Source organism: Somniosus microcephalus, chromosome 1, assembly GCF_052327205.1.
Source record: "Somniosus microcephalus isolate GS21.2 chromosome 1, FLI_Smic_1.0, whole genome shotgun sequence".
Lineage (NCBI taxonomy): Eukaryota > Metazoa > Chordata > Chondrichthyes > Squaliformes > Somniosidae > Somniosus > Somniosus microcephalus.
The window spans coordinates 437,555,654-437,581,407 of record NC_140987.1 but is presented as its reverse complement, the minus strand read 5'-3'; the positions used below and the strand labels follow the sequence as shown (position 1 = coordinate 437,581,407).

General features: G+C 48.5%; 1 protein-coding gene across 1 annotated transcript; it reads left to right on the top strand.

The window, feature by feature from the left end:
- The first annotated feature begins 18 nt into the window (after positions 1–18).
- Positions 19–25,223, top strand: ndufa1 (NADH:ubiquinone oxidoreductase subunit A1). The gene is made up of 3 exons (XM_086001076.1): positions 19–206; positions 23,954–24,043; positions 25,068–25,223. Exons 1-3 carry the CDS (start codon positions 36–38, stop codon positions 25,086–25,088), a joined length of 282 nt encoding a protein of 93 aa, XP_085857202.1. The 5' UTR covers positions 19–35; the 3' UTR covers positions 25,089–25,223.
- The last annotated feature ends 531 nt before the right edge of the window (positions 25,224–25,754 follow it).

Here is a 25,754-nt window from a genome sequence, read left to right as displayed (position 1 = left end):
GCGTCACTTCTCGCGGGAGGGAGCCGTTACCGCGCATGCTCGGTGGGTGCGGGCTGAAGGGAGAAGGTCGCGGGGTGAAGCAGGCGGAGGGAAGGCTGGTCATCATGTGGTACGAAATCCTCCCCAGTCTCGGTATCATGGCCGGTTGCCTCACCATCCCCGGGCTCGCCACTATCTACGTTCACAGGTGGACGAACGGCGGCAAGGTAAGTCGGGCCGGAGCGCGCTCTCTGTGTGCGTGTAGGCCGCTTCAAGCGGGTGGCATTGCAAACCACCGACTGGATCCGCATCTATACAGCGCCTGTCAGCCAGTGGGCAGTACCCTCGCCCCCTGAGTTGAGGATTCAAGTCCCGCTCCAGCGACTCGAGCACAGCAATCCAGGCTGACACTCCAGTGGAGTGCTGCCCTGTCGGAGGTGCCGTCTTTCGGATGAGACGTTAAACTGATCCCACAGCACTATTACAAAGAAGAGCAGGGGAGTTAGCCCCCAAAAAGAAAAGACAGCCATCCGTGGCTTAGTAAAGTAATAAAGGATAGTATCTGTAGTGTATGTACCCGTCTACCTTTAAGAGAACTATTGTATGTAACCGTTCACCTTTAAGAGAACTACTTTAGGTGTGGCACTACTTGTTTGGCTTCTGTATACTGTAATACCGACGGTGACCACACCGGTATATAAGTGTTGTGGCATGATTCCTTGGGCAGATTCGCCCTGACCTTCGAATAGTAAAGACCCGTTTGTTTGTTAGTTACTCCTGAAGTCTGTGTCGTTATTAACAGTACAACCCACAGACTTTACAGTGGCGACGAGTCCGATCGTACCCTGCGGCAAGACTACCAAAGCAACTAAAGAGCGTCGAAGAGAGGCAACCGCCCTCGTCGTTATGCTGGGAGAAAACACAAGGCTGCAGCAATAGAAAGGAAGAAGACTTAGCAACAAAAGCTTCCAGCAGCAACAGGCACTGACTACCCTTCTCCCACGGTGCGGAGTGAGCCGATCAGCAGGAAACAAGGCGGCCGCGGAGACTGTGAGTAGGGGAAAGTGTAACGAAATCTGGAGGATAAGGGCTGTGCACTCGACCACGGTCGAGGGGGAGCAGAGCTGGTCAGGAAGGCGGGTCCAACGGCGTCGTGAGATAGCCGGACCGCGATCGGCGGGAAAAGCCGGGCAGCGACCGAAGCCACGAAGCGCTGAGACCGGGAGCAGGCGCGGGAAGAGAGAAACTCAGCCGCAGCCGGGGAGGGAAGCACCGGACTGCGTGAGGGCTGGGAGGCGAACGGGAGCCGGGCGTGTGGGAGAGGCAGAGCCGACCAAAGGAGGCTGCGCGAGAGCCAGTCCAGCGGCTGAACTGTTCTCCACCAACGGGGTACCCAGCGCCGGTAGAGCCGAACGTGGGGGAGAGAGAGACAGAGCCGAGCAAGGGGAGAGAGACTGCGCGAGAGCCAGTCCAGCGGCTGAACTGTTCTCCGTAAACGGGGTACCCAGCGCCGGTAGAGCCGTGCGAGCGGGAGAGAAAGACAGAGCCGAGTAAGGGGAGCTGTGCGGAAGCCAGCCCAGCAGCTGAACCTGTCCGCTGTGGGGAAAGCGTACCCCTCCCACCAGGGAAGAAACGCGGGAAGCCGCCATTAGGCGGAGAAGACGACAGACGCGGGAGACCGCCATTGAAGGGGCGGGGAGAGATGGAAAGAGCGGGAAACCGCCATTTTCGCGGGAAAAACCGCCATCTTAGAAATAAATAAATAATAAATAAGAATTTAAAGAAATACTTGTGCTGCTCCCAAGGAAAGGAAGATGCCTAAGCGAGGGAATATTAACGATTTTAATTCTGAGATAGAAGACTGGGCCACGTACGTGGAACACATCGAGATCTATTGTGAAGCCAACAAAATAGAGGAAGACGACAAAGCGATAACATTGCTAAACTCGATGGGCGCAAAGACATACGGGCTCTTGAAGTATCTACTAGCACCAGCTAAACCGGCGGATCAGACTTTCGAAGGGATTGTGGCTGTTCTGAAGGACCACTTGAACCCCACACCGTTGATGTTGGCTGAACGATTCAAATTCTATGCAAGAACGCAACGGAAAGACGAAAGCAACGCGGAATATTTGGTCGAACTGCGTAGGCTAGCGAAATGCTGCCAGTTCGGAGGGAATCTGACAGAGGCACTGCGAGACAAGTTCGTATGCGGATTGTCCAAGGAAGGGACACAAAAGCGACTACTCGAAGAGAACGACCTCATACTTGACAGGGCTGTCCTTATAGCCGCATCGCACGAAGCCGCAGCGAAAGGAACGGCGGAAATGCAGCTAAAGGCGGCGGCACTCGGGGTGGACCAAATTACCTCAAGTACAACAAAATGCTATCGTTGTGGGAAGACAACACACGACCAGAATCAATGCTGGTTTAAGAACCAAGAATGTAGGAAATGTGGCAAACTGGGTCACATCGCTAAGGTATGCCGGTCAGGGAAGAAGACCAACAACCAAAGGAAGCCACCACAAGAAAAGTACAACAAGGTACACAAGGTGGCTGAGAAGAGTTCAGACAAACAGAATTCAGACTCAGACCCAAACAGCCAGGAGCTGGGTAGTCTGAGAATTCACAATGTGAGTAAGGAAGCTGACCTACAAACTATCTGGGTCATACTAAAAATAGCTGGAGTCCAAGTAAGAATGGAGTTGGACACTGGATCAGCTCTATCAGTCATAAATCGAAGGGACTACCACCGGCTATTCTCTCACATACCCTTAAGAAATACCAAGTTCGTATTGCAGACATACACGGGGCATAAGGTATACCCCATGGGGAAGATAAGAGTCAAGGTGAGAGATGGGGTAAAGAACACCCAAGAATGAACTTGTACGTATTATCTGAGGGAGGACCACCACTTCTAGGACGAGAGTGGATCAAGAAAATAGACATGGAATGGCACTATCTAAAAGCCATAATGAGTGAGGACTCGGTGCAAGCTATCAGCTCAGATTCTGAAACGGATGACGATAAGACCAACTCAAATATGGAAGACAAGGCTAAAATGAACTTGCCGACTATGGTGGAGAAAACGAAGACATGCATAAAGGCTTATGCTACCGAGAAGAATAAAGCTTCAGAGCAGAACTCCAGTTTGACAGAGAATTCTGAGCCTGTTCAAGTTAAGGACTTATCCACGACGGAAGAACACCGAACTCGGACTCAAACTTATTTCAAAGTACGACAACAATTAGAACAGTTGAGTTACCGTCTCGTACAAGAGATGAAAACAATGGAAAAGTTCTGGGACACCGAATGGGAGAACCTGGAAAGACAGCAGAGGCGGCTAGCTCAAGCAAAGAGCGACCATAGAGCCATCGTGACCAATTACAGATCACATCTCCCTTATGATGTTCAGGAGTTAGAATATTTGCATGATCTAGAGATACAGCATAAAGGCAAACCACGCTACACTGAGGATTTTATTCTGCAATTGGAGACGGAGCTAGTGCAAGCAAGGTTAAGAGAAGCTGAATCGCAGTGTGCACTTAAAGATATGCAGAAAAAAATCTTGGACATGGAAAAGAGAAACACTTCTTTACCTGATGTGAATAATGTGGCCATGTTGCAAGAGGAGCTTATAGGGGCGAAACTGAAAGAAGCTAAGCAAAGGATGTTGGAACTTGAAACACAGAACCAAATCAGCAGTAACCAGCTATGTCGAGCAGAGAAGGAGTGCTATGGTCTACATGAGAAGGTGCAATATCTCTCAGCCCAGAATAAGGGACTGATCACTCAGTTAAATGAAAGTAATCGGAAAATGGCTGAGATAGACTACAAGAATAAAGAAGATTTGATGGCAGTGAGACTTCGAGAGGCAGATAGCATAGCAGCCTTGGCTGAACTCCAACAGGAAATTGCGAAAGAAGCAAATGAAGAGGAATCTTCAGGAAGCCAGGATGTTATTCCAGTTCTTCTCTACGACTCCTTACAAGCAGAGTGTGAGAAGTTGAAAGAACAGTATGAACAGGCCCAGGCTACAATTCTGGAGGGGGTTAACTCGGCAACCTCCGAAAAGCTAGTTTCAGTAGAAGCATATGAACAACTAAAGGTTGAACATGAGCAAGAAGTCCAAAGGCTGCAGGAAATTCTTGATGAGCTCAAGGCCAAGACAGACTCATCGGTAGAAGTTCCATCCATAGATGAGAAATTAGAGGTGAAAGACATGGCAGAACATGAAAGACAAGATGTCCAAGAACTCATAAAAATATTGAAGGAAACCCAAGACAAATATGAGGCGGCAATGTCCGAGGTTCAACAACTTGAAGAACAGATTCAACTGGGAATCCTTTCAGTGGAATAAAAGGAAACTGTAAGAAACACAGAGACTGTAAGAATGGTCCCTGAACATGAGCTAGAGAGCATCAGGGCGCAACTTTTCCGAGCGCTGAAAGCCAAAGTACAAGAGGAACAGAAGGTGGAAGCATTGGAGGAAAAGGTGGATGAAATGGAGAAGACTCTGATCCACAGTGTTCCCGTGGAAGAGTTAACGGTCAGCCAACTCCTTCATATGCTGAGGGAAAAGACTCTGCAATGGGAACAATCTGAACACGAGCTTCAATCTTCAACGGGAAGGAGTTCGGAGCTCTCAAAAGTTTGGGAAATAGCTGAGGTTGCAAAACAGACTTTACTGGGATGCCAAAAGTACGCTGAATTGCATCTATGTGAACAACAGAATGTTGAAACAGCTGCTCCAGTAGAAGGATTGAATAGCCCGATCAATCAATCCCCGAGGGAAGGGGAAGTGTTGAAATCACAAATGAGGTCATTAGTGAAGGATTTGCAGGAAACCCAGGAAGAGGGGATGAAGATGAATGCATGAAGAAGTCTTTTCAAGAAAGATGTCTAGGGAAGGAACCACAGTCAGCTAACATCCAGATGGGTAAGGAGGAAGTAGAAGGCCCTCTCGCTGGCCTAACTCAGGACGAACCCGAATATTACCATGACCTGTTGAGTGACACTGAATATTACGAGGATGTGGTCTGCCCAGTTTGTGATGAAAACTCCCAAAGTGCCGAAATCAGGATGAAGCACTTAAAGTCGAAGGAACATAGAGAGTTGGTGGCGCTACAGCTGGCAGCTGATAAGGGAGCCCCGAGGGTCTCCAAAAAGCAGAAAAGAAAAAGAAGAAGCAGAAGATGATAACTATCGCAAATATTATCACTTCTACCAGATCATGCGTGGACCCTACGAAAGGAGTTAAATCAGTTGGGAAGTAGGAAAATATCAAGGCAACCCAGTTGCTGTAAAAGTCAGCACTGCTGGTTCAGCAGGACGAAAGTTCAAGCTGTTATGTCAAGAAAAGGATATGGAGGAGTCACGCTAGCAATGTGAACCATCTACACCAAAGAGATGTTGTTCGGACCGAGTCAAGATCAGAGACTGAATCTGTGAACTGTTCCCGCAGAGACTGAACCTGTGAACTGTTTCCCACCGAGACTATGTCTGTAAATTGTTTTATATGAAGTTGAAGATATGTTATGTTTAATGGGGACTCTGTATGTAATAAGCTAAAAAGGGAGGATTGTAGTGTATGTAACCGTTCACCTTTAAGAGAACTACTTTAGGTGTGGCACTACTCGTTCGGCTTCTGTATACTGTAATACCGACGGTGACCACACCGGTATATAAGTGTTGTGGCATGATTCCTTGGGCAGATTCGCCCTGACCTTCGAATAGTAAAGACCCGTTTGTTTGTTACTCCTGAAGTCTGTGTCGTTATTAACAGTACAACCCACAGACTTTACAGTATCCGACTAAAAACAAGGGCATATAAGGTAGCCAAATCTAGTGGGAGGATAGAAGATTGGGAAGTCTTTAAAAGACAGCAAAAAATAACTAAAAGATTGATTAAGAAAGGGAAGATAGATTATGAAAGTAAATTAGCAAAAAATATAAAAACAGATAGCAAAAATTTCTATAGTTATATAAAAAGAAAAAGGGTGGCTAAAGTAAATGTTGGTCCCTTAGAGGATGAGACCGGGAAATTAATGGTGGGAAACATGGAGATGGCAAAAACGCTGAACAAATATTTTGTATCAGCCTTTACGGTAGAGGACATTAAGAATATCCCAACACTGGACAAACAGGGGGCTCTGGGGGGGGGAGGAGCTAAATACGATTAAAATCACTAAGGAAGTGGTACTTGGTAAAATAATGGGACTCAAGGCGGATAAATCCCCTGGACCTGATGGCTTACATCCTAGGGTCTTGAGGGAAGTGGCGTTAGGGATTGTGGATGCATTGGTAATAATTTTCCAAAACTCCCTGGACTCAGCAAAGGTCCTGGCAGATTGGAAAACTGCTAATGTAACACCCTTATTTAAAAAGGGTAGTAGGCAGAAGGCTGGAAACTATAGACCTGTTAGCCTAACATCTGTGGTTGGTAAAATGTTAGAGTCCATTATTAAGGAGACAGTAATGGGACATTTGGATAAACATAATTTAATAGGACAAACTCAGCATGGTTTCATGAAGGGGAAGTCATGTTTGACAAATTTGCTTGAGTTCTTTGAGGAAGTAACATACAGGGTGGATAAAGGGGAACCAGTGGACGTAGTGTATTTAGACTTCCAAAAGGCATTTGACAAGGTGCCACACAAAAGATTATTGCTCAAGATAAAAAAATCACGGGATTGGGGGTAATATTCTGGCGTGGGTGGAGGATTGGCTCTCTAACAGAAAGCAGAGAGTTGGGATAAATAGTTCGTTCTCAGACTGGCAATCAGTAACTAGTGGTGTTCCGCAGGGGTCAGTGCTGGGTCCCCAACTCTTTACAATCTATATTAACGATTTGGAGGAGGGGACCGAGTGTAACATATCAAAGTTTGCAGATGATACAAAGATGGGAGGGAAAGTAGTGAGTGCGGAGGACATAAAAAACCTGCAAAGGGACATAGACAGGCTAAGTAAGTGGGCAGAGATTTAGCAGATGGAATACAATACTGGAAAGTGTGAGGTTATGCACTTTGGCAGGAAAAATCATAGAACAAGTTATTATCTTAATGGCAAGAAACTGGAAAGTACTGTAGTACAAAGGGACCTGTGGGTCCTGGTGCACGAAACTCAAAAAGTTAGTATGCAGGTGCAACAAGTGATCAAGAAGGCCAATGGAATGTTGGCTTTTATTGCCAGGGGGATAGAATATAAAAACAGGGAGGTATTGCTGCAGTTGTACAAGGTATTGGTGAGACCGCACCTGGAATACTGCATACAGTTTTGGTGTCCATACTTAAGAAAAGACATACTTGCTCTCGAGTCAGTACAAAGAAGGTTCACTCGGTTAATCCCGGGGATGAGGGGGTGGTCATATGAGGAGAGGTTGAGTAGATTGGGACTCTACTCATTGGAGTTCAGAAGAATGAGAGGCGATCTTATTGAAACATATAAGATTGTGAAGGGGCTTGATCGGGTGGATGCGGTGAGGATGTTCCCAATGATGGGTGAAACTAGAACTAGGGGGCATAATCTTAGAATAAGGGGCTGCTCATTCAAAACTGAGATGAGGAGAAACTTCTTCACTCAGAGGGTGGTCAGTTTGTGGAATTTGCTGCCCCAGAAAGCTGTGGAAGCTACATCATTAAATAAATTTAAAACAGAAATAGATAGTTTCTTAGAAGTAAAGGGAATTAAGGGTTACGGGGAGCAGGCAGGAAATTGGACGTGAGCCTAGGTTCGGAATGGTCATGGCCCTGTGGGTAGTGGAGTGGGCCCAGGGGCCGTGTAGCCTGGTTCTGCTCCTACTACTTGTGTTCTAATTCTGTGTTAGATTTCAGGAGATGGTTTTATTCCTGTTCCTGGCTGGGGTGGAGATCGTCTTTACAGAAGGTAAGTACTGTAGAAAATATAGGGACAGAGTGATCTCCTGGACGAGTTTCGATCGCCTAGATGGGTCGGAGAGGAATTTCCCAGATTTTTTCACCCAAATCGGCCATTGGGTTTTTTATCTGGTTTTTCGCCTCTCCCGGGAGATCACATGGGTTCGGGTGGCTGGAGAGTGATAGAAGATTTGAGGTTAGGATCAGATCAGCCATGATCTTATTGAATGGTGGAGCAGGCTCGAGGGGCCGATTGGCCTACTCCTCCTATTTCTTATGTTCTTATATTCATCCCTCAATCAACATCACTAAAATAGATTATCTGGTCATTATCACATTGCTGTTTGCGGGAGCTTGCTGTGCGCAAATTGGTTGTCGCGTTTCCTACATTGCAACAGTGACTGCACTTTAATAAGTACTTCATTGGCTGAAAAGCGCTTTGGAACGTCGTGGTCGTGAAATATATAAACTATATAAATGTAAGTCTTTCATAGAAACGTAGAAGCAGGAGTAGGCCATTCGGCCCCTCGAGCCCGCTCCGCCATTTAATGAGATCATGGCTGATCATCCAAACTCAGTACCCTGTCGCTGCTTTCTCCCCATACCCCTTGATCCCTTTAGCCTCAAGAAATATATCCAACTCCTTCTTGAATATATTTAATGAATTGGCCTCTACTGCCTTCTGTGGTGGAGAATTCCACAGGTTCACCACTCTCTGGGTGAAGAAATTCCTCCTCATCTCTGTCCTAAATAGCTTACCCCTTATCCTTAGACTGTGACCCTGGTTCTGGACTCCCCCGCCATCGGGAACATCCTTCGGTTGGCATTGCAAACCACCGACTGGATTCACATTTAGACAGCGCCTGTCAGCCAGTGGGCAGTACCCTCGCCCCCTGTGTTGAGGGTTCAAGTCCCGCTCCAGCGACTCGAGCACAGCAATCTAGGCGGACACTCCAGTGGAGTGCTGCACTGTCGGAGGTGCCGTCTTTCGGATGAGACGGTAAACTGAGGCCCCGTCTGCGCTCTCAGGTAGACGTAATAGATCCCACAGTACTATTACAAAGAAGAGCAGGGGAGTTAGCCCCCAATATTCATCCCTCAATCAGCATCACTAAAACAGATTATCTGGTCATTATCACATTGCTGTTTGCGGGAGCTTGCTGTGCGCAAATTGGTTGTCGCGTTTCCAACATTGCAACAGTGACTACACTTTAAAAAGTGCTTCATTGGCTGTAAAGCGCTTTGGGACGTCCGGTGGTCGTAAAATATCTAATCTATATAAATGCAAGTCTTTTTCACCGCCTCAGGACTTCCCAAACACTTACAGCCAATGAAGCACTTTCTGAAGGAAATGCGGCAGCCAACTTGTGCACAGCAAGATCCCACAGACAGCAATGTGGTAATCTGTTAAATCTGATTTTTCCGAGTTCTGACGAAAGGTCATCGACCTGAAACATTAACTCTGTTTCTCTCTCTCCACAGATGCTGCCTGACCTGCTGAGTATTTCCAGCATTTTCTGTTTTTATTTCAGACTTCCAGCATCCGCAGTATTTTGCTTTTGTAATGTGATAATGACCAGATAATCTGTTTCTTTTGTGATGTTGATTGTGGGATAAATATTGGCCGGGACACCAGGGAGAACGCCCCTGCTGTTCTTCGAAATAGTGCCACGGGATCTTTTACGTCCACCGGAGAGGGCAGACGGGGCCTCGGTTTAACGTCGGCACCTCCGACAGTGCAGCATTCCCTCGGCACTGCTGTCACTGAGCCACAGCTCACACTATTGCCTCAGTACCTGTGACTTAGATGGAAAGTAAGCCAGGATTCCTGTTTGTGATGATTATCCGGTGATTTCAATTGGAAGTGCCTATGTCTGTTCATCGGTTGCGGACTGGATAGGTTTCATTGTGGAATAGCCTTGTTGCTGTTTATGCTCACACATGAATAAACAACTTGTAATTATACAGCGCCTTTACTGTAGTAAAATGTCCCCTGGTGCTTCACAGGAGCATTATCAACAACATTTGACACCGAGGCCTAGAAATTCAGTTGCGTGCGCCAGTCGTTAGCGCCTTAGGAGGAGTAGATCTCGAGCGCTAGGCACTTAGCGGCCGGGCGCAGCGCGATCTGCGCCTACGCCCAACTTCAGTAGACATTTAGCGCCGGCGCAGAGTGTTTGCGCGCGCTCAGCTGCGCACGCAGATTATGACGTCATTTCCTCGTGCAACGCCCTTTGTGCGCCCCAATCCGGAACTTCATTCGCGCCCGCCCAATGTGGGCATGGCGGTCCTAAGAACTGTGAAATGGAACGCAGCAGAGGCCATGCGGGCCGCGGGGAGCGCAAATTAAAGGGCACTTACCCTGAACTGTAAAGGCCAGCCATTTTGCAGCAATCACTCTTGTGCAACGGATTTATGGACAGAGACCAAGGAAGAGAGCTTACTGCTTTGGCCCAACATAGGAGAGGTATTTTTGGCTTTAGGCCAGAGCTTGGCAATTCGCCTTCATTGTGAGGTCATTGTTTGCCAGTATATTATGGGGGCTGCATGGGGTGCCAACCCTCAGTTTCAGCATTATGTGCGAAGGGCTCGCAGACGCTGTGTGAGAGGGGCAGCCCTGGCTAGACGCAGAGGGGGCAACAGGTATCGGCAACGTAGGCCTTACCCACTCAGGGAATACCGCCAGCAGGTGTCCTATCTCACCATGACTGCCGTGCAGTGTGTTAGGAGGCTGCGCTTCAGAAGGGAGGTGGTTGCAGAGATCTGCCAGCTGCTTCACCAAGATCTGCGTCCACAGCTGAGGTGCAGGACGTCTCTGTCGGTGGAAGTGAAGGTCACGGTGGCTCTGAACTTCTATGCAAGCGGCTCCTTCCAAGCCGCTGCTGGGGACATTGCTAACATATCCCAGTTCGCCGTGCATTGCTGCATCCGCCAGGTGACCAATGCCCTTTTCAGAAGGAGACACCAATTCATCTCCTTCCCCATGACCCTGGAGAGGCAGCAGCAGCGTGCAGTCGGATTTGCAAGGATCGCGGACTTCCCCATGGTGCAGGGCGCCATTGACTGCACGCATGTGGCTTTGCGGGCACCTATCGACAATGCCGAGGATTACCGCAACCGGAAGGGCTACCATTCCCTCAATGTACAGCTGGTGTGTGACCACAGGCAGCGCATCCTAGCTGTCAATACCCGCTTTCCAGGCAGCAGCCACGATGCATTTATCCTGTGCCAGACTACTGTGGCTGACATGTTCCAGGCACAGCCTCCCCCAAGAGGATGGCTTATCGGGGACAAAGGCTATCCTTTGTGTACCTGGCTCATGACCCCGCTCCGTGCGCCCAGGACCCCTGCTGAGGAGGCATACAACGAAAGCCATCAAGCCACTAGGAACATCATAGAACAAACGATTGGCGTCCTCAAGCAACGGTTCCGCTGCCTGGATCGTTCTGGCGGATCTCTGCAGTATTCGCCGGAGAGAGTCTCCCAGGTCGTGGTCGTTTGCTGCATGCTGCACAACCTGGCTATCCGCAGGACTCAGGCACTGCCACCTCACGCTGGAGCACCACCTCAGGAGGAGCATGAGGAGGAAGAGGAGGAGTACCAGCCCAGGAGGGAGGCACAAGGTCCAAGGGCCGCCCGTCGGCGGCTTATTGAACGTCACTTCTAGGCCCCCTGTCAGGGAATGGCTTGTGGCAATGAAGGGACCTGAATGCAGCCGCTCCGCAAGCCCTCAGCCGGTTAAGGCAACAACCACTTCAAACATCAAACATGGACAAGCTGAATAAATAAAATGCTTTATTGAACAAACTCAGGGCCCTTCCCACATGAAACCCCAAAACAGACAACACCCCCAAAAAACAGTCACACACATGACTCACTCCCACAACCTGGGGAGGAATAACAAAACATTTCCACAAAAATGGCCTTCATCCTCAGCCTTACAAAAACAACCATCCCCATAAACAAAACAACCATCCCCATATAAAAACAACCATCCCCATATAAAAACAACCATCCCCATATAAAAACACATTTGCCCACACCCTCTACTTTGTGGCCCGCGAGGCTGATTCCTTGTCCAGCCTTTTGCGGCCCCTGGCTGCCCTGCTGCTCCGTCTCAAAGTGTGCCCAGTGGCTGCTGCAAGGCTGGGGGAAGGCTCCTGAGGGGCACATGGCGCGACGGCAGATGCCCTTGGGGGTCGGCCTAGATGAGCTCTGGCCCTCGAGGGGCCGGCTGGTGACTGCTGCAGCTGTGGCTGGGCAGCAGCAGTCTCTCCAGCAGCTCGTCGCAGCTCCACTGGGGGAGTGGCAGTGGCGGCTGCAGGAATGGGGGCAAGCTGGCTGATGGCAGGCGCTCGCTGCTCGCCTGAGACACTGGCACTCGCCCGGGCCAGCACTGCAGCATGCGCAGCAATCTGCTGAAGGACAGACCGCTGTGCTGCTGCAGCGCGGCGGGTGCCCTGGCGATGCCTGGCTGACACAGCGAGTGTGGCAGCAGTGAGTGCCCGTACTGCCCTGGTCTGTGCCCGCATCAGACCAGCCAGTGACTGCATGGCACCACTGATCACCTGGCCACTTGCTGCGTGAGCTGCCCCGAATTCCGCCCAACTCGCTGCCTGTGCTGCCCCGAATTCGGCCCGACTCGCGGCGTGTGCTGCTTCGAATTGCTCGAAACTCCTGGCCTGTGAGGCGCCGAAATCGGCCGCACTATGAGCCAGGGACTCGATGGCCTCAGGCAACCGTGCCACAACCCCCATGAACTCGGTGTGCCGGCGATCCGAGTCCACGGACATTTGATCGAGGAGGCGCACCTCCTTGGCGAGGACCGTCTCCGGACTGGAGGCCGGACTCTCCCTCTGGGGAGAAGGCCGCCGAGCTGCCCGACCCTTCCTGCGTTGCTGGATGCCACTGGGCCCAGCAACTACACTCCCCTGCGACCCTTCCCCCCCCCCCTCTGGGAAGAAGGCCGCCGAGCTGCCCGACCCTTCCCGCGTTGCTGCACGCCACTAGGCACAGGAGCTACACTCCCCTCCGACACTTCCCCCTGGCTCTCCTCCAGGGAAGACTTGTCCCCTCCATTGGCATCCCCTGGCGCGGCTGAGGGTTCCCCTGATGGGCCCTCTTCCTCCTCCTCCTCTTCCGAGGGGCTGTCACTGGCAGCTTCAGGGACCTCCTCCTCACCATCTGAAAGCAGGAAGGCACAAGAGTAGCTTTAGAGTGAGGAGAGGGCATCAGCGAGGGAGGCATGAGTGGTGGCATTCAGCGCATTGGTCGGACAGTGGCAAAGGATGTAGATCTGAAGCGCAAGTGGGACGAGAGAGGTCCAAAAGGTGATGTCCTTACCATTGGTGCCCAGAACAGGGTCGGCATCTCCAGATGCAACGGGGCCAATCACCCGGGCACCCATGAGGCTACCCACGCGCTCTTCCAGGTCACTGAGCTGCTGGATCTGGGGACGGCCTCCCCCGGTCACAGTCCGGCTCTTCTGATTGTGTGCCAGCTTGGCCTGCAAGAGAAAGGACGGCCTCCAGGTACAGTGTGGTGCCCTGATCTTGTGTGCACTGCCTCCCATGGTCGAATAGCTTGGCCAGTGTGGTGCCCTGATCTTGTGTGCACTGCCTCCCATGGTCGAATAGCTTGGCCAGTGTGGTGCCCTGATCTTGTGTGCACTGCCTCCCATGGTCGAATAGCTTGGCCAGTGTGTAAAGTGCAGAATGTGCAATTGATGTTCATGCTAGTCCCATAGCTGCTGGATGAGGGCTGGCCATTAGGGCTTTTAGGTCCCTTTGCCCATAATGTGAGGTGCACATGCAAGGATGAGGAGGACACTGGAAAGGGGACTCACCCTGACAATCCTTGTGAGGTCATTGAACTTTTTCCGGCATTGGACAGCGTTCCTGGGGACCTCGCTGTTGGATGTGACCCTGTGGGCGACCTCCCTCCAGGCTTTCCTGTAGACGCTGGTGGCAGGCTTCTTGCCACTGTCCGGGAACAAGAGTTTGCGTCTCCAAAGCCCTAACCAGCACCCTCAAATCATGGCCAGTGAAGCGCTGCGCTCGTTCACGGGCCTTCTGCATCTTTCCCGGCGCTATTTCGGTTCAGTAGCAGTGTTTAGGCCTAGCTGGAGGGCTGCAGTGTCCAGGGCGTGGCAGCAGACGAACTCGACCCTTCCCCCTTTAAGAGCTGGCCGGCGCCAGGGTGTCTGCTGTCAATCAAGAAATGACCGCACCTGCGCTGCGCCCGGCCTCGGCGGTTTAGCTCAGCACCGCCGGCTTTGCGCCTAAAGATAGTTGTGTAATGCCAGTTTTAGCGCTCGAGCAAACTCTTAGGGCGAAGCTACTGAATATCGGCGAAGTGGCCTCGACTTTGCGCCGGGCGCAAACTTTAGCGGCCACCCGACTTTTCCGCCCCAAAAGTGGCTATACTGAATTTCTAGGCTCGAGCCACATGAGACATTAAGGCAGGTGCTTGGTCACAGAGGTGGGTTTTAAGGAGCGTCTTAACGGAGCGTAGAGAGGTTTAAGAGGGAATTCCAGAGCTTAGGGCCTCGGCAGCTGAAGGCACCGCTGCCAATGGTGGAGTGATTAAAATCATCCCGTATTGGAGGAGCGCAGATATCTCGGGGGGGGGGGGGGTGGCGTGCAGGGCTGGAAGAGATCACAGAGATAGGGAGGGGCAAGGCCATGGAGGGATTTGAAAACAAGGATGAGAATTTTAAAATCGAGGTGTTGCTTACCCGGGAGCCAGTGTAGGTCAGCGAGCATAGGGGTGGTGGGTGAACGGGACTTGGTGCGTGATAGGACACAGGCAGCAGAGTTTTGGATGACCTCCAGTTTAGAGGGTGGAAGTTGGGAGGCCGGGCAGGAATGTGTTGGAATAGTCTAAAGGTAACAAAAGCATGGATGAGGGTTTCAGCAGTGGATGAGCTGAGGCAGGGGCGGAGTCGGGCAGTGTTAGAGGTGGAAATGGGATGTCTTACTGATGGCGCTGATATATGGTCGGAAGCTCCTCTCGGGGTCAAATACGACACCAAGGTTACAAACAGTCTGGTTCAGCCTCACAGTTGCCAGGGAGAGGGATGTAGTCGGTGGCTAGGGAATGAAGTTTGTGGCAGGGACCGAAGACAATGGCTTCGTTCCCCCCAATATTTAGTTGGAGGAAATTTCTGCTCTTCCAGTACTGGATGTTGGACAGGCAGTCTGACAATTTAGAGACAGTGGAGGGTTCGAGAGAGGTGGTAAGAGAGAAGGACCAATACTTGTTGCTTTCAGGAGAAGAATTGGACTGGAGTGTCAACATAGATTATGGCCTAGAAATTGGGTTTTGGCGCAGCGACGGCTTTAGCGCCGGAAGTTAGTGCCGGAGCTAAGTCGCGCTGGGCGGGCCAAAAATTCACTACTTCTGCGCCCAAACGGCTGCCGGCGCTGCTGAAAGCTGTTAGCGCCTGAAAACTGGCGCTATGCGCTGAATTTCGGCGCTATTCCGGCGCCCGCTGCGGTGCGGCAGGTTCGGGAAGTGCAGGCCTCCTCCTTCCCTTAAGGAGGAGCTGCCTGCACCCGGCCGCGGCCCGCGATAATCTTTTTTAAAATGAGCCCGGCACCTCGGACAAGTGCCGGGCTTGCTTCTGTTCCGGGGGGGCGGGGGGGGGGGGGGAAAGTCCGGGGAGGGAGCTGCGGCCAGGCGGGCGGCGGGAAAGCGGCCGGCCGCCGCGGGGCTTTTAATGCGCCGGCGCAACGTTCTGTAAGGCACCTCTGCCAGAACGTTGCTTGCGGCTGCCACGGGCGAGGCGGCCGCAACTCAATTTCCGAGTTCGGGCGGGTTACCATGGCAACCGGGACGCTGCGCACACCGATGACGTCATCGGTGCCGGCGCAGCGCTACCGGCCTAACGCCGATTTAGGGCCCCTGTCAATTTCAAAACTGGCCATAACTTCGCCGCTAGGCCCTCTAGCGCCTCAAAAGCGGCGCTAAGGCCAGTGAATTTCTAGGCCTATGTGTTTCCCACATTACAACAGTGACTACACTTCAAAAAGTACTTAATTGACTGTAAAGCGCTTTGAGACGTCCAGTGGTCATGAAAGGCGCTATATAAATGCAAGTCTTCCTTTCTTTCAAATCTCTGGCGCGGGGCTTAAACCCACGACCTTCTGACTCGGAGCTGAGGCCACTGTTTTTATAACGTTCGTAGTCTGTACTTGAAGCAGAAGCACCCTTGTAATTGGCATGTAGGTGGGTGCTGGATAAACCTTAGAGTAGATTTGTTCTTACAAGTACATCGCTTTTTCCCCAGAGCTAAGTTTCAGGAAAGTGCACTTTGTACCTTCACTCCTTTTAATTGGGGGAAGCTCTGGAAAAGAAAGGAGTGCGCCCGTGTGAGTACATAAACCGCCTGTTCCTGAAACTAGCCGTAACTGTCGTTAATTTAGGCTTCTTAAAGTAAAAAAAAAGTATGAATTCTTTTGGGTTCACTGTCCCATTATCATGCCTCTGTAATGACCCCTCTGCAATCTCTCTTTTCTAGGCTGTAGCTTATCAAGTCATTCCTTATACCTTTACCCTCTCTCACGAGATGAGTTTTGTTCCTGTGCTCTGAATGTTGCAGTAACCAGATCTGTCCAGTTTTACCAGAGCACTCTACAGCTTTGGCATGCCCTCTGGAGCTTGAATTCGACAGAATTGACAGTATAACCCAACATTCTGTTTGCTTATTACTACTTCGCACTGAATGATACCAGTTGGCTACAAATAGACTTTGTGCTTTTCATTAATTTCTAGCACAATCATGCTAGGAATCAACTGATTCTTGCAGACCATTTTGCTCCTGAAGTATTGTGCCCCTGAAGTATTGTGCCCCTGAAGTATTGTGCCCCTGAAGTATTGTGCCCCTGAAGTATTGTGCCCCTGAAGTATTGTGCCCCTGAAGTATTGTGCCCCTGAAGTATTGTGCCCCTGAAGTATTGTGCCCCTGAAGTATTGTGCCCCTGAAGTATTGTGCCCCTGAGTTGTCGGGCACAATTTTACATTTTTCTTTTGCGCTGAATTCTTGATCTTGGCGGGGCCAAGCTAAATGAAGGTGCTCCCTTCTCCATAGCGGGGAGAGAAGACTGGGGTGGGAGAGGTGACCGTTCTCACTTACCATGTATCTTTAAGTGATTAATTACAGAATAGCAGTGGCAGAGGCCTGGTAGCAGATCAACTGAAACAAACTAAACTGGGTGAGTTAGATTAGGACATTCGTTCTCTGGTTTTCGTATTGTTGGATATGTAATGCTTGTTATCCTATCCACTTCTATTAACTGCCCCAACTAGAAATAACATATTGGTAGATTTACAAATTTATATCAAACGATTGAATTTGAGATTCAGTTAATTGAGAATTTAAAAAAAAATAGACACTTGTAATGCCTCATTATTAGGGCAGATAAGGTGACCATTAACTTGTGTGAAAGTCATTGCCTAAAGATTGTTTGCTCAAAAATTGAATTCTCAGCCCTGGATAACAATCTAATTATCCTGACTGGAAATGTACAATTAGAAAGGTAAGTACTTGGATTTAACTCAAGATTGGCCCTTTGGCAGTTAATAGTATGCATGTAAAGCAAATAATAATAAGATATTTAAAACCAGAATAAACCATTCCAAACTGATTCGCCCAGTTTAACTTAGCTCAGCCCCAATCCAATCCGAACCTGATCGATAGATTTTTTGGTACTAGGGGAATCGAGGGATATGGGGATAGTGTGGGAAGGTGGAGTTGAGGTAGAAGATCAGCCATGATCTTATTGAATGGCAGGGCAGTATCGAGGGGCCGAATGGCCTACTCCTGCTCCTATTTCTTATGTTCTTAAACCACTGTTGCTTTACAGATCCTATTCAAGGTCTCTTTCTTTTCCGGTTCTTTTATTTTCTTATTACATTTAATCAACTTTCCTTGAGTTTGGGTTTCTTCTTTCCCTTTGTGGCATAATGATATTATGTGGCTATCATTTTCTTGATTCAAATCAATAGTGAGGTCTTTTTTTAAAAAAAAATTAAAAATGATGACATAACTCCTACATGCTTTCTTCTTGATTGCTGTGCGCTCAAGAGAAAGGCAGCAACTTTCATCAGACTTTCACTTTTCAATAGTGAGCAAGTTGATCATTCTTCGGCCAAGGAATGGTGCATTCAGTAACTCAGACATTCAAGTTTTTACAGTTTTAAACTTCCTTGATTCATGGATAGATGCAGGCTAAAGCTCCTCCTCTACACCCAAATTATGGCCCAAACCCTGTGGGTCACTGTGATTGTTTCTGTTTCCCACGCCAGTTGTACTTGTGTCCTCACTGAGTAAGACTGCAGATTAATGGGCAGGTTTATGTCCATCGGGAGTTAGGTTGTGACTCTATACTTATCTCGCATAAGTCCCCTCAGTCTGAACTGAATTTCACCCCTGGCCCAGAAGTAAAAGAATAGCATTCTCACCCACACTCCCATCTGAAGAATCCCCGCCTTCCTTATTTTTCCCTCCTTATCACTGCCCCCTCACTGATGCTTACCCTTAGTGTTATTGAGGAAACGCTCCTATAAACTTTACAGAGTGGTGTCACTGCTGCCGAGGAGTGTTGGTAAGACTTGCTTCCTGTAGCATAACCCTGATTCTACAACAGTTGGTCTTCAAGACTGCATTCAATACTTTAAGGTCAGTGTGAGAATTTTTTGAGACGCGCCCAAGTCAAAGACAGTGATATCATCACTTTTATATAAAGTGCTAGCAGATTTCCATGGCATTTATAATGGGTCAGAGGATAAGCTGTTCTATAATCACAGGAGTGTTATACCATGTTAAACACAATGTACTATATAATAAATACAGGCTGTCTACATCTTGATGGTCCTTTCCTAATAAACACAAAGGGGCTGCTTTGAAGAAAGTTGCCAGCTGTTTTTAACTTGATTAAGGCCACAAATTCTAACTTGATTAGTGCAGATACCTAATCTATCTCGACTACTCCCTGTGGAGAAATGCTGCAAATAGGCACATCTTAAGGCTAGTAGGCTTAAGGGAGTGGAGCTAATTTACAGAACAAACGGGAAACTGTTCAACCTCTGTTGCCTCCAGTCCAGATCCAAGGTCGTCCCATCCTCTGTCGTCGAATTACAGTATGCAGACGACGCTTGCGGCTGCGCTCACTTGGAGGTCGAACTCCAAACCATCGCCAACACCTTCACCGAAGCGTATGAGAGCATGGGCCTTACACTAAACATCCGTAAGACAAAGGTCCTCTACCAACCTGCCCCTGCCACACAGTACTGCCCCCCCCCCCCCGATTTTCTAAATCCACGACAAGGCCTTGGACAACGTGGACCACTTTCCATACTTCGGGAGCTTACTGTCAACAAGGGCAGACGACGAAGTCCAACACCGCCTTCAGTGTTCCAGTGCAGCCTGAGGAAGAGTGTGTTTGAAGACCAGGACCTCAAACCCGGCACTAAGCTCATGGTCTACAGGGCTGCTGTATGCCTCAGAGACATGGACCATGTACAGCAGGCACCTCAAAGCACTGGAGAGGTACCACCAATGCTGCCTCCGCAAGATCCTGCAAATCCATTGGCAGGATAGGCGCACCAATGTTGGTGTTCTTGCTCAGGCCAACATCCCCAGCATCGAAGCTTTGACCACGCTCAGTCAGCTCCGATGGATGGGTCACATTGTCCGTGTGCCCAATACGAGACTCCCAAAACAAACGCTCTACTCGGAGCTCTGGCATGGCAAGAGAGCCCTAGGCGGGCAGAGGAAATGCTTCAAGGACACCCTCAAAGCCTCCTTGAAAAAGTGTAACATCCCCATCGACACCTGGGAATCCCTGGCCCAAGACCGCACAAGGTGGAGGAGAAGCATCCGGGAAGGCATTGAACACCTCGAGTCTCTTCGCTGGAAGCAAGCGGAAGCCAAGCGCAAACAGCGGAAGGAGCGCACCCACCCGTCCCTTCAACCACCGTCTGCCCCACCTGTGACAGAGTCTGTAGGTCCCGCATTGGACTCATCAGTCATCTGAGAACTCATTTTTAATGTGGAAGTAAGTCATCCTTGGTTCCGAGGGACTGCCTAAGAGAGGGACTGCCTAAGAGGTGTTTGCTGAAGGAAGTTTGCACAAACAAACTGAAGCAGCAATCCCCCCTCCCCTCCTGTGAGTGAGCAGATGTAACAGTTCATTGGCCTCCTGATGTCCTAGCTTGGCAGCTGCTTGTAAATTCCAGGATAGAAACATAGAAGATAGGAGCAGGAGTAGGCCATTCGGCCCTTCGAGCCTGCTCCGCCATTCAATGAGATCATGGCTGATCATCCAAACTCAGTACCCTGTCCCTACATTCTCCCCATATCCCTTGATTCCTTTAGCCTTAAGAAATATATCCAACTCTTTCTTGAATATACTTAATGAACTGGCCTTCACCGCCCTCTGTGGCAGAGAATTCCACAGGTTCACCACTCTCTGGGTGAAGAAATTCCTCCTCATTTCAGTCCTAAATGGCTTACCCCTTATCCTTAGACTATGACCCCTGGTTCTGGACTCCCTGGCCATCAGAAACATCCTTCCTGCATCTAGTCTGTCCAGGCCTGACAGAATTTTATAGGTTTCGATGAGATCCCCTCTCAATCTTCTAAACTCCAGTGAGTATAAGCCCAATCGACACAATCTCTCCTCATACGTCATTCCTGCCATCCCAGGTATCAGCCTGGTGAATCTTCGCTGCACTCCTTCCATGGCAAGAACGTCCTTCCTCAGGTAAGGCGACCAAAACTGCACACAATACTCAAGGTGTGGTCTCACCAAGGCCCTGTACAACTGCAGCAAGACATCCTTGTTCTTGTACTCGAACCCTCTTGCTACGAAGGCCAACATACCATTTGCCTTCTTAACCGCCTGCTGCACCTGCATGCTTACCTTCAGCGACTGGTGTACAAGAACACCCAGGTCTCTTTGCACTTCCCCTTCTCCCAATCTATTGCCATTCAAATAATAATCTGCCTTCCTGTTTTTGTCACCAAAGTGGATAACCTCACATTTATCCACATTATAGTGCATTTGCCATGTTTCTGCCCAATCACCCAACCTGTCCAAATCGTACTGGAGTTTCACGACATCCTCCTCACAGCATACCCTCCCACCCAGCTTTGTGTCGTCTGAAAATTTGGAGATATTACATCCAATTCCCTCGTCCAGATCATTAATATATATTGTGAACAGCTGGGGGTCCTAGGACCGATCCTTGCGGTACCCCACTAGTCACTGCCTGCCTGCCACTCGGAAAACGACCCGTTTATTCCAACTCTTTTTAGGTATCAAGGTCAGGTAACCAGCTGGAAATTACTGGCTTTAAAAAATAAATTAAAAAATGCTGTTTATGTATTGATAGATTCCCTACTTGTTCAGTTGTGATTTTCTGTTGTAAGATTATTTGAACCAATCAGGTATAAATGTGATGCACACTTTCAAGTTCAGTACATGGGGCAGATGCAAATATTGTATGTATATAGACAACAACAACAACAACTTGTATTTATATAGCGTCTTTAACGGAGTAAAAAGTCCTAAGGCGTTTCACAGGAGTGTCATTAAAAAAAAAATTTGACCCTGAGCCACACGAGGAGAAATTAGGGCAGATGAAAGTGGTAGGTTTTAAGGAGCGTCTTAAAGGAGGGAAGCGAGACGGAGAGGTTTAGGGAGGGAATTCCAGAGCTTAAGGCCTTGGCAGCTGAAGGCACGGCAGCCAATGGTGGGGCGAATAAAATCAGGGATACTCGAGGCCAGAATTAAGAGAGTGCAGATATCTTGGGGTCGTGGGGCTGGAGGAGTTTACAGAGATAGGGAGGGGCGACAGTGTATGTGAGATGGCGAATGTGATGTTCTATAATTCAGGCAGGCACCATACTTATGAAAAGACATAACATTGGAAAGAGTTCAAAGGTTGTCTAGGATAATACCAGGTTTTAAATCAAGGAGCTATGGAAAGGCTATGGAGACTAAAACTGGAGAAAGGAAAATATTTGGAATTTTATAGTACTGAAGGGTCCAGTCAGCCCATCATGCCTATACCAGCTGTCTGAAAGAACTATTTAATTGGACTCAATCCCCTGCCCTTTCCCTGTACCCTTTGAAATGTTTTTTTTCCCTTTTTTAAAAAGCTGCTATCGATTCTGCTCCCACCAGTGTTTGTGGTGAGATATTGATTGTCCTATGGTGGTATGATTAAAATCGGGGCTGCGCAAGAGGCCAGAATTGGATGAGCACAGCGATCTCGGAGGGTTGTAGGGCTGGAGGAGGCTACAGAGATAGGGAGGGGCGAGACCATGGAGGGATTTGAAAACAAGGGTGATAATTTTAAAATTGAGGTGTTGCTGGACCGGGAGCCAGTGTAGGTCAGTGAGCACAGGGGTGATGGGTGAACGGGACTGGGTGCGAGTTAGGATGAGTTCAAGTTTATGGAGGCTGGAAGATGGGAGGCCAGCCAGGAGTGTGTTGGAATAGTCAAGCCTAGAGGTAACAAAGGCATGGTTGAGGGTTTCAGCAGCCGGTGAGCAGAGGCGGTGTCGGGCGCTGTTACGGAGGTGGAAGTAGGCGGTCTTGGTGTTGGAGCGAATATGTGGTCGGAAGCTCATTACGGTTAAATACGACACCAAGGTTGCAAACGATCTGGTTCAACTTCAGACAGTTGCCAGGGAAAGGGATAGAGTCGGTGGCTCGGAAATGGAGTCTAGTGAACAATGCCTCTATATCCTTTTTGTAATATGGAGACCAGAACTGTGCCCAGTACTCCGTGTGGTCTAACCAAGGTTCTATACAAGTTTAAAATGACTTCCCTGCTTTTCAATTCTATCCCTCTAGAAATGAACCCCAGTGCTTGGTTTGCTTTTTTTTTATGGAATTATTTACCTGCGTCGCTACTTTCAGTGATTTGTGTATCTGTACCCTCAGATCCCTTTGCTCAGTTTTTCCTGATTGACCATATCAGAGCCATCTAATTTTGAACTCCTCTATCAGATCTCCCCTTAACCTCACAGACACACACACACCTACCCCTTCGCCTCGGGGAAAGCACCTTGCTTCAGCTCAGTGCTGTTTCCATAGAACAGCTGAGATTGAGAACTCTCCACTTAGGCAATCGCAGCCTTGAAGTGCGCCCTTCCCGTAGTGCGTTTAAGTGCAACGCCTATGTCCTAATATCTCCTTATGTGGCTCGGTGTCAAATTTTGTTTGATAACGCTCCTGTGAAGTGCCTTGGGATGTTTTACTAAGTTAATGGTGCTATATAAATACAAGTTGTTGTATGTAATCCTACAGCGGAATAGAAAGGAAACTTCAGATTTTCCTTTAGAATTGATAATATAATGGTTTGTTGTGAATTTATTTGAAGTGTCTATTTTCAGAGCAAGGTAGATGCTTACAGATTAAAATATATCCCTGATCCTTGTAGCCTTTTAAAATTCTGGCATTCAAAAAGTTCTGTTTGTCAGGATTACATTATCCCTAACTCACGAGACACAGTTGACTAATGTGAGGGCAATGGGTGAAATTCACCCAATTAATATCAGTGGAAGAGTCCATTGAGAATTGCTGGAGTAGTACAAGTCTCTTGTCAATAAAACTTAAGGTGTTACTCAGGGTAGTCAGCATTTAAAAAATAATCCTTGGCACATTTTAAATCAAGGGTTTACTTTAAACATAAAGAGTATAGAATAAAGAACTACTACTACAGGAAACTCTTTATTATCCAGCACCAACGGGACCGGCGTGGTGCCGGTTTATCAAAAAGTCCGGATTACAGAGAGTTATAGTTTAAAAGGTACGAGAGCTCCATACACAGCAACAAATCCAGGCTTCCCTGTTGCTTAGCAACATGTGCAGGAACTCCGGCCACAGACCAAGCGTCCCTGTTGCTTAGCAACAAGTGCAGGAACCCCAGTTATACAGCCACAGATCCAGGAACTGCCACTAATATGAAGTAAAACTTACCTGAACCTACTCCTGAATTTTGCCGGTTAACAGAGAGTTTCCTGTACTTGCTTTTTAAAAAAAAAGAAAATCCTGTTAACACATTTCAATGATTCTTTTGTTTAGGAAAAGAGGACTGCTCGTTTCCCTTATCAATGGAGCCTATTGGAAAGAGACAGGAGAGTATCTGGCTGCAAAACCTATTACAAATCAAAGGTAAATTCTTGAGCATAAATACTGAATTTGCTTCCCCTTCGCCTGGCACCTTCCCGTGCAAGCGCAGGAGATGTAACACCTGCCCCTATACCTCCCCCCTTCCCACTGTCCAGGGCCCCAAGCACCCCTTCCAGGTGAAACAGTGATTTACTTGTACTTCTTGCAATCTAGTATACTGTATTCGCCGCTCACGATGCGGTCTCCTCTACATTGGGGAGACCAAACGCAGATTGGGTGACCGCTTTGCGGAACACCTCCGTTCAGTCCGTAAGGGTGACCCCGAGCTTCCGGTCGCCTGTCATTTTAATTCACCGCTCCATTCCCACTCGGACCTCACCGTCCTTGGCCTCGTGCATTGTTCCACGGAAGCTCAATGTAAACTCGAGGAACAGCACCTCATCTTCCAATTAGGCACTTTACAGCCTTCCGGACTCAATATAGAGTTCAACAATTTCAGATCATAACCTCGTTTACTTATATTTTTTATCCACCCCTTTGTTTTGGTTTTCCCTCCCCCGCCCGCCCCCCTTTTTTTCTCTCCCACATGGCAGCTGTCTCCCATTCTGCCAGAACATTTCACACCTAATCTAGAGCCGTCTTTTGTCTCCACTAGTCCTATCACCATCTCGTCTCGTTTTGAATACCTCTTAATGTCTCTTCACTTCTTCTGTTCTCTCCCAGCCCTGCCTTTCGATCTATTTCATTTCCTTTCCAGTTTTGAAAAAGGGTTAGACCCGAAACGTTGACTCTCTTTTCTCTCCACGGATGTTGCCTGGCCTGCTGAGTTTTTCCAGCATTTTCTGTTGTTTTCGGATTTCCAGCATCTGCAGTATTTTGCTATCGTACTGAATTTGCTTATTGTGACCACAGTTGGATGCACTTTTATTGGTAAAAATGAAATTTCACAATGCAATTAAAAAAAAAAAAACTGCCAAGTTGATTTAAGATGTAAGATTTAAAATAGTATGTTATTGGGTGTAATTGTGTAAAACATTTGTCCTATTTAACTCTTCTGTTTTAACAGGGATTAGAAAACATCGACTGATGGGCTTTTCACGTCAAACAACGGGACCCGAGCACCTGAAGGAGGATGGTTGCTAAAATCTTAACTTTAATCTTTGTTTCATAATGTAAACTACATATTTAACATAAAATGGAAAATAAAAATGTTAACAAGTTATGTAAGTTGCCACTTGTTGCAGATGTGATGAGTTCTTGGGGGAAGGAATGGAATACTTACAAGCCAAAACAAATGTAAGTGAGTTGGGTCAGTGAAAGTATGGGAGACTGGTATATTCAGTTAAACAGATTTCAACAGAAATGTGGCCTTGCTGCTATTGCCCAAATCCATATCTTTAGACAAAATAATTTTATTAAAAAATCATCCTTGAAGAGTACGGGAGGAAATTCAATTCACAGCCATATGTTTTGCACCTGAAAAACAGGCGACCAAGAATTTAAAATTAGGATGGGGGGGCAGCAGGCGGCATCTCGGCTGTCGCATTGATGCCCAAGGAAAGCCTGATGCTATATTCAGGGCGGCCTGTAAATGATCGAGCAGCCTGCTCCCTGAAAAGGACATAAGGCAGCTTCACTATGCAAATTGAGGTCCTACGTTGGTTGTAGGACCCCGCTGCAGATTTCAGGTATAAATGGGCGGAGCTTGCACCCCACAAGCTCCGCCTAGTTGTATCCGGTCTTGATTGGCCTA

Coding starts and splice junctions, on each gene's coding strand:
- ndufa1 (XM_086001076.1), top strand. CDS start 36: ATGCTCGGTGGGTGCGGGCTGAAGGGAGAAGGTCGCGGGGTGAAGCAG. Junction 207..23,953: donor GGTGGACGAACGGCGGCAAG/GTAAGTCGGGCC, acceptor TCTTTTGTTTAG/GAAAAGAGGACTGCTCGTTT. Junction 24,044..25,067: donor AAACCTATTACAAATCAAAG/GTAAATTCTTGA, acceptor CTGTTTTAACAG/GGATTAGAAAACATCGACTG.